We start from the raw sequence: 12,072 nt of genomic DNA, 5'->3' as shown, positions 1-12,072 counted from the left end.
TCACCACTTGACTTGACTTCGAAACTTCATTAGTTTTTGCACATAGACGGGTAAAAATAATATTCTTCCAAAATTTTTGAATCAACACAAGGGAATTGTTATTAAGTACAAAAACGATAATAGGTGTGTTTTACATTAGACAAATCCATAATTTGAAGAGAAATTTTAATAATATATTACCGATTCAAATTAGTGGTATAAAATACAATGGTGTGAGTTCTTAAAAAGTTTGGTTGGATTGTTTGTTTAATACGTATTTAAGAAAGCATCACACAGATTACAAAATGTAACATTCCACCCAAAGATCACCGAATAGAATAGTCCAATTATGTTCTAACTCATTATGTAATTTAGGTAGCGGTAAGCACTGGCACCAGGCAGAGAACGAGCCCTGGTAGAAAAAAAAAAACCAAGGACGCCTTCAACTTATGTTCTAACTTATTATTGTTTGACTGGGATAGAAAGATGAGAAACCAAAATCTGAAGCAAAACTGAGTTGTCTATCTATGAAAAGAAAAGGAAACTCAACAACACTTATGTCTCTTACCACCTTCCCCCACCATATACCCCAACATGTCAAACGCAGAGAAAGCAAAGCATATGGGGAAACAGGCTACAAGGGATACAGGACCGTATGAAGAACAACCTAAATTTACATGTTAAGACATAAAATTAAATGACCCTTCTGAACCAGGAAAAATCCAATAACCCAAGTTCTTTTCCTGCATAAGTTCAAATGAGAACCCAAAAATGAAAATATGACAAGGATATGTCAAAAGGGTTCTGGGAAACCTCACTTGCCACCCAAGGTTGGGAAATGCCCAGGATCTTCGATGGATGGGGCAGGTGCACTGTTGGTAACACCTCCACGGAAACCACCACGCGTGCCACGGCCACGGCCCCTACCACGTCCACCAGGGCTGTAATAAGTTTCCCCTTCAGCAGGCTTCAGGAATTCCGTGATGCTAACAGACTAAGAATATGATAAATGAAACGAGATTTAGTCAGAAAAGCAAAAGACTATTCACTACACACTGGAAAAGAAAAATACATTGACTTTCCCGAACAGCCCGCCTAAAATGTTTATAAAACGGGAAAAAGAAAATGTTGTGGATATATAAAAACCAAGCAAGACTATTTGACCATGCAGAAATAAGAAAAACATGGCACCTAGTTCAGATAATAAAATCGGGAACTGAGTACGCAAAAAATTTACAGACAACGATTTTGAAATCACTATTACCATGTCTTTCAATATAGTTATAGCAGAGGTAAAAAAAATTACCATACACGATGATAGTGAGAACTCCTTTATGTACAAGTTATTTACAGTTGAAAAGTAAAAATTATCCTTCTTAATGTAAAAAGGAAAGTCAATTAATAAATAACTAATTCCAAATTTTAAAATAATCACAGTCATCACAAAATTAATATCGCTGGTGAGAAAAATCTTTGTTAACCAATTAACAATACAGAACATTTCAGCTTACATAATCATAGTCTCTCATACCCGATATATTCCTAAGGCAGGTCATTAATAGTAAAGCATAGAATGGAACATGTACAACACCCACAAAAAAGGCTTATTCTGCTGTTTATTATAATAAAGAATAGAATTACTTAGTTGGATCCTCTTCCCTCCCACAAAAATGACAAGTGACCATAATTTCACAATGCAATTAGAAGCCTAAGCCAGCCAAATTTGATAAAAAGAAAAGTTAGACTACTGAAAATAGAAGCAATCAGTTACCCATATATTATAAATTAAGTTCACAATCTTGAAAACTAGTTAGCCACATATTTGACCAGATTGCCTTAATTGTCTTAGCTATTAGTTATACACAAATTTCACCACTAAACATGAAATCAAATCAGATAAAATAATAAGTATTGAAATGGTATTCTATTAATTAAATTACTTTTAAAATACTAACCAATTAATTTTAACATCAGTTATAAATTTTCTTATAATTCCCAAATAAACCATGAAATGTCTGATAGTGATACTTGCTTTGTAATCTTTCATTATAACGAGTTAATTAAGAAAATGACAATCTAGGCAAAATAAATTCACAGCTAAGACAAGCAAATTAAATAAACTCAAACCTTCTTGGATTTTTCTTCCTTCTCAAAAGCCTCCTTTCTCTTATCTTTTTCAGATCCCTAGGAAAAAGACAAATGTGTCAAAACATGTTAGCAGGTATTACCAACGTATGAACAGAAGATAGATCGAAGACGGTGGTGAAAAATGTATTCACCAGTTTAATGAATATGTCATGATTGTCCTTTTTGCTTGATAAGGGTTGCATGGATTCAAACTCTTTAGTGTCCACCTTTCTCCCTTCAGTCTTGAGTGCTTGGAAGGCCTTCCTTCTCTCTTCCAGAACTTTCTCGTATTCCTCAAGAGTCATCTCCTAGCGAATGAACACAACACCAACAGATCAATAAATTTGAAATAAAAAACACATCGTAGGTAGTTAACCACCAGTGAAGGTGAACATAGAAAACTGCAGGTGGAAACATAAAATGAGAAAAGCAAGAGAGTATATATACAGACAAATCCATACATTATTATCAATGAGGCTATATGACAACATAAAATGTTGACATTCAATTAGATGATATCATCATAAGTTAGTCCTTATGGACCCTGAGGAGACCAAAGAAATGGGATGTGGGGATCAAGCCATCACAAAATCACATACCCATATAGTTAGCAATTACAGATATACTAGAGCCATGTACTGCACTTATTAATTAATGAAATCAAATACACATGAAAACTAACACACACTTGCAGAAAGCTGACCAACATTCAGGGAAAAAGCAAGGAATAATAAATCAACTAACAAATAAAATAAATAGTTCAATCAATTTAGTGTACTGCTATCAACAGACACCACAAGATGGAACAAAACTTCCATCAGTTTTTCTATTATCAAACTACAGACAAGTAGGGAATGGCAGCAACTATTTATGGTATGGAAATTAAAAGCATGGAATAGGGTTGGCATTCACCTTATCTTCAGGCTCTTTCTCTTCAGTATCATTAACATTGTCCTTGTTTCCATCAGCTACTTCTTCAGCAGCAGGCTTCTCATCTCCCAAATTCTTTCCAGTTTCATTCACAACTTCCTCCGTTGCCCTAATATAACATGAAAAAAAATATAAACAGCAATAATTAAAAACAGAATTTCCTTGAGACAATGTAAATAATATTACTATTCAAGTAATAGAATACAAAATTTTGAGAAGAATGCTGACTGAGTAATTTCATCATCTTGTGTTCCCCAGTTACCACGTCCAGCACCATCACGTTTAAATTCATTTCTGCAAATAGACCAAAGGACATCAGTACTTACAAAACATAAAATTAAACAGAATTATTATCAAAATAGCATTACCCTCGGCCCGTCCCACTGCGACGATCAAATGTTCTTCGAGGACGTCCTTCTTCACCTTCACCAACTTCCCCGTTGCTAAAACCTCCACGACGACCACCACGGTAAGGAGCTCGGGGTCCACCATAACCACGTCTTTCAGAAGACTTTCCAGCATCTCCTTCCTCAAAAGAACCCGAATTGTAAGGAGCTCCAGTGGCGGGAAATGAGTTCTCATCATTGGAAGAGTCCCGACCAAACCCACGACCACGTCCAAACCCACGAGCACCACCTCGTCCACCTCCACGGCCTCCACGAACCGGCTCATTTCTGGACTCCCTAACTGTCAACAGACAGGAGCAGAAAATGTGAATACAAAAGAACAATAAGGATTGTCAATAAACTTGTAGAACTACAGGACAACTTCCAACAGAAAATCAACTGACTAAAATAACTTAAAAACGAATCAATTCATTATCGCAATGTCAAACCCAAATTCCTAAGTAAATATCAGAGTTTGAAATGGAACAGAGAAATGTAACACATTGTAATGTAATTTGCTCGAGTTATTTCAAAGCAATTTCAACAAAAATTCAAAATCAGATTACCCTTACCACAACAAACAATGCATTATGTATCACGACAAAACTTAGAGAAAAACACATAATACCTTCCAAGATACATACACAATCCACCTTCATACACAACTTACAAAATAAAAACGGTTCTAAATAAGAAATGTAATCTATTGCAATGAAATTTGTTAATGACCTATTACAAAGTAATTTCAACAAAAATTCAAATCAGATTACCCTCACCACAACTAACAATGCATTATATATCTGGTACAAATATCGCAAGAAAACTTAGAGAAAACCACGTAATACATTCCAACATATATACACAACCAACTTCATACACACCTACCTGTTTGCAATATTTGTTATAAATGAAGTTGATTTGGAAGTAGTGCAACATAGGTTTTTATGAATTTAATCTAACACTAAAATTGTAAAACTCAATGCTTTTATCTAGTGCAAAAAGCTAGTTAAAGTTTTTTAAACTCAAAGTCAAACTAGCACCAAAATCAATTCCACAACATGAAACCAGACATATGAACATTTACCAAAAATACATCAGTTAGCATTTTATCGTGACTTTAGATCACCTGCCCAAATCCAAACACGACAAGCAGGCTAAAACAAAACCCTGACAATGAATAAATGTATCAAACACATACAACAAGAAGATCATGATCAACGACAAATGTAAATAAATCGCTCACAAAAACTAACATATAAGGAGAACAAAAACACACAACACAACTTACTCAATTAAACCCATTGAACCAAACAACTTACCCATTGACAACAAAAACAATCCAGAAACAGACAGATATCTCAACACAATCATCAAACAAACTCGATAAACACTCTTTCAGTCCACCAACCAAAAAAAAACCAGAAAATCCAAAAAGAATACTTCGATTAGTTGAAAATCTCACCGGCTTGAGCAGGAGGAGGAGGCTTGGTGGGCAGCTGAGCCGGCTTGTTTTGCTGAACAGGCGCCTTCTTGGGAGCCGCCGCGGCCGCCGCAGCCGCTGTCGCTGCCTTGAGTTGCTCCGCTGCGATGAGCTGAGAAGGGTCCTCTGCGTCGTCACCCAACAAATCAAATGGGTTCATGGTTGCCATATCTTAGAATCTGTTTTTCCGAATCCCAAAACAACACCGTACGTTCCCAAACACAAAGCCTCGACCACTTTTCTTGGTACTAAGCTAACAGAGTTTCCATTTTGAACAAAACTGAAACGCAAGGGAGATTAAAGAGAAGTAGACGATTGAAGGAAATGCGAGGGTGAAGGCCTAAAACCCTAGCCGCAAAGGAGAGAGAATGAGAGTGTGCGAAAGAGAGTGTGAGAGAATAGAATAGACAGCACAACCTAATCTCTTCAAAGTCACTTATTTATTTCAGACCTAGGAATAGGAATGTATGTATCTGCTCCATGTAATCCTCTCCCTTACTTTTTACATTACACCACATTATTACTTTTTTTAATTTTAAAAAAACTGATTGTTTAATTTATATTCCTTCACAATTTTTTTCAAAACTGTTAAATTATTTTTTGAATTATTTAATTATTTCCATATTTTTATTATGTCTATTGATCCTCTAATTTCTCAATCCTGCATATGTCTTTTATGTTGCTCATTTTCTGTAAGGATGAACTTGAAAAAAAATTAGGTTAAGATGGATTTAGAGAAATTTCAAGATAAACAATTGAAAGTATTAATAATGATTTAGTTGTTGATAAATTCCAATTAAATTCTTAATAAATTTTTATGATTTATAGAGTTTTTTAGTTAATAAATTATTTTTTCAATTAAGTTATTATGACAGTGTTATTATCTTATAATATCATCTCGTTATTACTCAATGTAATTCTATTATTTTATAATTTTAAAATTTATTATTTTATAAATATTGTCTATTTTCATTCCATGATTAAACTTAAGACACTATGCTAGATTAAATATAAGTACATATTTCTAACAGGAAATCCAAACTCTCTGGAGTATGAAAATAACCAATTGAGATTTTGAACACCTACTCATAACCAGAGAGATGTTATGTTATTTTGGTCCAGAAAGCTTTTGGGCTTATAGGTGCACAAAGAAATAGCTATAATCACAAACCTTTTCTTACTGCACCCCTTCTAAATTAGAAAATCCCAACTTTACTCTTTCAGTCAAAGTCAAAACCCTAATACTACTTTCCCATTCCCATTTGCACCTCCTCGTCTCGTGCATGTGTTCCTCCACTTTGCGTCCGTGAGTTGGAATGTCAATAGGTGATGGGGTAGTACAAACATAACAATTGAGGTATCTAACATTATTCTAATGAACAACAACTTGGAGATATAATCATCTATGAAGCTTGCACATGTGTGTCTTGTGTGCAACATATATTGAAAGATATTTTTGGTTTTTAACATGATTTTACCATGATTTCAATACGGCGTTAATAACCACAGATCCAATAATTTTTTAAAAAATCTGAACTTAAATTTTTTTTACATAAACTTCTATTTTAATTTTAAAAATAAGAAACAAATCTTATATAATCATTACTTTTTGTTTTTCAAATAGAAAATATATTAATTAGAATAAATTTTGTATTAATGGATAATATGTTAGTTGACAATTTAAAATTAATATATATATATACACATCATGTAATGTGTCATATATATTTTTAATTTAACTACATTTATATGTTGTAATGTGTTTGTATTTATATTTAGGCTTCGTATATAATCATTGTTATTGATCTTTTAAATAAAACTTTTTATTATATATGTCTAAACTAATTTTGGGCTTTGTGTTATAACATCATAGTCATCCCGATTACAACGAGCATCATTTACTCTTCCACTAGATTTCATTTATCACCATAGATTGTTAGAGCTGCAATGGTTACCTCTTTTGATAATGCAGTTTGCTCATTCCTCTTGTTAAAGAATGATAAGAGACCTTCGAAGCTAAATAACATGGAGATAAATGGTATAAAGTAGTTTAGTCCTATACGAGATGAAAAGAGTTATGGTGAGAGTTTGAAGATGGTGATAAATGCCGACAACTAAGGAAGAGGAAGAATCGGAAGATTAATGGTCTTAGCCACTACACGTATTAAAGACAGCCTAATGGTAAATGTTCGGAAGTGATGGTGGTGAGAAATGAATTAAAAAGATGAAGATATAAAGGTAGGATTTAAATCTTTTGAAATTGGCATTTTAGAAAGTATAGAAGTATCTTTTGAAATATTTAATCTAAAAAATAATTTTATATTTTAGATCAAATGTTTTGAAAGATATTTTCATATTTCAAAATTTCTTTGAAAACACCTAATTTAAAATAATTTTTTATGTCTTTTGAATTAAGTATTTTGGAATATATTATAAGATCTGAAAAATAAATTTCGAAATCATGAATCTAGAAAATATTTTTATATTTTTGATTGGGATTCCATAAGATATTTTTAAATTTGAAAATACTTTCCGAAACTTCTAATTCAGAATAAATTTTTATATATTTTGAACTAAAGATTCCAAGATAAGCAAAAATACCTTTTGAAACATACATAAGTTTTTTATTATAATTTTAATGAGGAATAGTTGTGAATTGCATGTTTTATGAAGGTGCAGAAAGATAAAAAGGTAGCTGCATGAAAAAAACCTTGATTGCATAACACACAAGCTCAATCCAGATCCCCAAGTTAGAAAGCCCAAATAATATTAAGTGCGTCCATCTTTTATCCCCTAAGATGCTTACAGCTAACACAAATTCAAACGTTGAGTTGTTTTATCTATTATTTTATCTTTAAAACTCAAATTATAAAACTTTGTAAAAATCTGATTTTCCAAAACACTAGAAAAACCAATCAAAATTTTCATAAGTAAATTTTCAATAGTAATTAAAGAACAAAAAGTCAATTGTACTTGTAAAAATGCACTCAATTTTTTTCTTTTCTCCGGTCACCTTACATTTCTAGTAAATTTGACTCAAATGATTCATATTGACCGTTAAACAATACAAATATTTTTATAAAAAAACACTAATTAAATTATTTTTGAAAGAAATATGTAGAAACTTAAAATTCTAATGTTATTACTCATGTTTTCGACGAAAAACTTAAACCTCTAAAAAACAAACTTAAGTATTATAGTGAAATTTATGTGTTAATCATTTGAAAAAACTCAAATATTTTCTTAAAAATCTTAGGTGAAATGTAAGAATCATCCTAACCAATTAGAATGTTCAACATAGTAAGTTCATCTTTTTGTTATATTTTTGAGTCATTTTTAGTTGGTTTGTGATCATCAAGATGTGTTCATATCATTGATATAAGTTTTTAATACATATAAAATATCCTACCAAAAATAAAGTCGAAAAGACTTGATTGAGATAAAATCTAAAGTTCAAGTAAGGGGCTCAAACTTATTTTACACTATATTGCAAAATGAATGTTTTGAAGTGTTTGAATGTTACAAATTTTGCATGAATTATTTATTCAGTGTTTATAAAGTGTGGTGGTTGTTGTTGAAATTCTTGGTGAAAGGTATATTGATTTGGATTGGTCTAAGTGTTTGAAAAACAAATTAAAGTTATATATGTGTATGTGTGTATCTATATATTAGATTGGTTAAATTGGCTCTTAGTGTTATATTTTAGAACTGAGTCAAACATGTGTAACTCATTTGAGAGATTAAAAAACACCAAATGGAGCCAAAAAATCAATTTTATATGTCTACCAACATTTTTGTGTTATGTGTACTTGTTTGACAAAAATATAAAAAATGAGATTCTAAAGAGCTATAGACAATACATTTGTTGTATTAGTCGGTTCGTTACTAAGCGAGAGCAAACAAATTGAAGTTTTATAGTTTCAGATGATACACTTGTTTGGCAAATCTAATGGAAATGACTCTAGTGGGTTTAGGTAGTCGAGTAAATGCTATTATCGTTGGGCGAAAATATTTCATACAACCTCAAAGAGCATAGTGTGGTTGGGTCGTTGGACGAGTGATGGTCTCGACGAGTGAAATTGTTGGATTTTTGCTCTAGTATTTGGTTGTTAGGCGAGTTAATTTTCTTGTTGGGTGAAAATAGATTTGTAAGAATCCAAAGAACTCAAATAGAATTATTCATTGAGCGAGACAAGTATTTGCTAAGTAAACTCACCTCCATAAGTGACTCATTAGGCCAATGATATGGGTTGTTGAATAAGTGTGTGTGTGTGTGTGTGTGTGTGTGTGTGTGTGTGATGTGAATGTAGTCATTCCCAAGAAGAAAAGACTATGGTATATGATTATATGATATATATATATATTGAATTGTGATTATGACTGGGATTATCATTAGATTACTAATTATCAGACTCACATGAAGGAAGATATTTAGGTGGTGAGAGTCGATAGAGGTTCTTATGACCTATAACTTGCGGTATGAAAAGGATTGTGTTTCATATGTCATAAGCAATTTACCTTGTCACATGAGTGGAGAACTTAGTTTCAAAGATGTGAGGTCGAGTAGACTCAAGGCTTAGACCATAATGTATTGAAAGTTCGGATGACAAGTGTAAAATTTATGAGTCTAATTTAACACATGAGTCTTTCATAAGTAGAATATGTTGTCAATGGTGATTAATATTTTGTTGAATGATTTTGTGTGGTTGATATGAATATGATGTGAAAGGATATGTGATTGTTAAATATTTTATTTTAGCAATGATGTTTTAATAAGCTAGCTAATCCTAGTTTGTGGATATGATTTTCGCATATGACCGTGTATTACACGAGAATAGACAATGTTAACGGTGTGGGGCCAAGGGAGGTTATTTGATCTAGGTATTCTATATATGTAAATTTTATTTTGAAGAAATTTATTCTATACACTATGTGCTAATCTGGTATGATAAATAAAACAATTAATGATAATGTAACTTTGAGATGATTAATAATGCAATTAATGATAATGTAACTCTAAAGTACCATGTAAAAAAAAGAAGAGAACTTGATTAATTTGATATTCTTTATACATTTGAAGTATTTAATATCTTTTGTCTTACTTTTTTTTATAAATTTCTTTCAATCTCTAGTTAAAATTTAGCTTAATTAATAATTTGTTTCTTGTATTTTGAGTTCTTATTTTTGTAAAAAATACTTAATGTGTTCTTTTGTGTTAAATTGACGTTAACATCGTTTGGAAGTGTTACATACAAAAATCTAGGTCTACCACATGTTAAAATCCAGATCTACCACATGTCAAAAATTTGAGACATCTAAGGTGTCATATATCAAAATCAGAAGAGTTTCAAATTAGGAGATAATCCAGATTTTTATACATGACAAACTCATATTTTAACATGTGACATGTTTTAACTATGTTAACGTCAATTTAGCGGGAAAAACCATATTAATCTTTCTACAAAATTATTGTTTCAATTGAATAAAATATAAATATATAAAAAAAATCTTAAACATAGTCACATGATTACTGGTTAAATCTTAAAATTTTGACAAAACTTAGTATTTGAATTCTTTCTTCATTAATATTTTTTCTTTGTATATTAGGTATCAAAATTAATTGATTGTATAATATCAATATCAAGTGGATGAGTTTGATAGAGAGAGTGGATGAGTCTGAGTGAATTTGAGAGTGAATTGTGTGTTTTTTAAGGAATTTATAGGTGATAGTGAGTAGATTTAGAAGTAAAGTTTGTAAAAGTTTGTGAATGATTTGATTGATGTGATATATTAAAAAAATATTTTAATAAATATAAAATTAAGGTGGTCAAAATGCCCTTCATGTAAACAACACCATAAGTAAACTGGAACGGGTTCAAGAACGTCCAAAATTCCAATGCATGCAACATGGAAGTGTATGGATCGATTCCACCAAAATTGGGATCAGATCCACTCTTCAACGGACCGAATACAAAGCTTATGAATGGGACCCACCTCTCCCTCATATTCTTGTGGATCAATTCCAACATGTTGGGATCAGATCCATCTTCATGTTAGTGTCCTGGATTGGTTATACCTCATTGGATCCTTTGTTCTCCATCAACAAATGAGTTCTTTGCATCTTTGACTATGAACCACGACCTCCATGGATGATCCTCCATTCTTCACCATCATCTTGTTATGCCAGGAATCTCACATAGGTTGCTGAATAATGAACCACCACTCTCAAATATGTGCAAAAGCAACATGCATATGAAATTATTCGAAGATAAAATAGTACTTACATAAGACATACCTTCAAATCACCTCAATGAATACTATTGAAAATCATCTCATCTCAAACATCACCTTTCATCGCTCTCATATCCACTAAATCAAACAGACATTTTACTTCCTAATCCATCTTCGTCATTTCTTAAAAAAAAGTAAATGCATATCAAACCAAGAGAACCTTAATAAAATACCAATAATAAAGAGATCTTTCAAATAATTTAAAAGTCTAATAGAACATTTATTTGTAACTCTTTCCTGCAAAATGTGTTTTTGGTATTTTCATATTACTTTATTCTGTTAAGCTAATTGATTAGTGAAAGACAAAACCTTCGGCCATCAATTCATACGAAAATATTAAAGATGAAACCATAAAAAATTTAATTCAAGCCAGACATATCCTTCTTCCTGCACTTATTTTTATGCAGCTTAAAAGTTTCATTAAAGAGGTTCCTTCTCAGGAAGCAATAAAAATCTCCATCACCTAAATGCTTTGTTTCTTATTTTGCACGTATATTAATTGCTATTTTAGACTTTATTGTAATACGGCCAAAGAAGTATGGCCAAAAGCATATTTTAGTAAATACTTTGGATCATACAAAATTCGTAAACATATAATAATAAATATTTATTAAATCATTGTTTAAAAGAAAAAATTCATCCTAATTTGCGTGAGAGTATGTTCGAGATATATATATCTCGATGTGTTGGAAATCTCACATGCAATCCTCGTATTATAAATCTTAAATAAAATCAAAGATCTTAAGTTAAAAAAATAAAAAATTATATCCGATTAGAAATGTGTGTATATGATAAATTTGTTAATTTTATGGTAAACCTATTAAAAATTATATTTGTCATAATATTAAATTATTGATAACTTATGTCGTGTGAAAAATA

The 12,072-nt window shown here is 31.4% G+C and overlaps 1 protein-coding gene across 1 annotated transcript; it reads right to left on the bottom strand.

The window, feature by feature from the left end:
* Nucleotides 1-420: 420 nt before the first annotated feature.
* LOC114185100 (RGG repeats nuclear RNA binding protein A-like) lies at nucleotides 421-5,328 on the bottom strand. Its single transcript, XM_028072610.1, has 7 exons — nucleotides 4,885-5,328; nucleotides 3,405-3,723; nucleotides 3,265-3,330; nucleotides 3,019-3,145; nucleotides 2,259-2,414; nucleotides 2,107-2,163; nucleotides 421-973 (listed from the first exon to the last, which is right to left on the bottom strand). Exons 1-7 carry the CDS (start codon nucleotides 5,069-5,071, stop codon nucleotides 794-796), a joined length of 1,092 nt encoding a protein of 363 aa, XP_027928411.1. The 5' UTR covers nucleotides 5,072-5,328; the 3' UTR covers nucleotides 421-793.
* Between the last annotated feature and the right edge of the window lie 6,744 nt (nucleotides 5,329-12,072).

Source organism: Vigna unguiculata, chromosome 5 (genome assembly GCF_004118075.2).
Source record: "Vigna unguiculata cultivar IT97K-499-35 chromosome 5, ASM411807v1, whole genome shotgun sequence".
NCBI classification, from domain to species: Eukaryota; Viridiplantae; Streptophyta; class Magnoliopsida; order Fabales; family Fabaceae; genus Vigna; species Vigna unguiculata.
This window is presented reverse-complemented; position numbering and strand designations above follow the sequence as displayed.

What these genes read in the sequence shown, in the direction of transcription:
- LOC114185100 (XM_028072610.1), bottom strand. Translation starts at nt 5,071, where the DNA reads ATGGCAACCATGAACCCATTTGATTTGTTGGGTGACGACGCAGAGGAC. An exon ending in TCCTCCTCCTGCTCAAGCCG is followed by an intron (nt 3,724 to 4,884) that starts GTGAGATTTTCA and finishes GTCTGTTGACAG; the next exon opens with TTAGGGAGTCCAGAAATGAG. An exon ending in ATGACATATTCATTAAACTG is followed by an intron (nt 2,164 to 2,258) that starts GTGAATACATTT and finishes TCTTTTTCCTAG; the next exon opens with GGATCTGAAAAAGATAAGAG.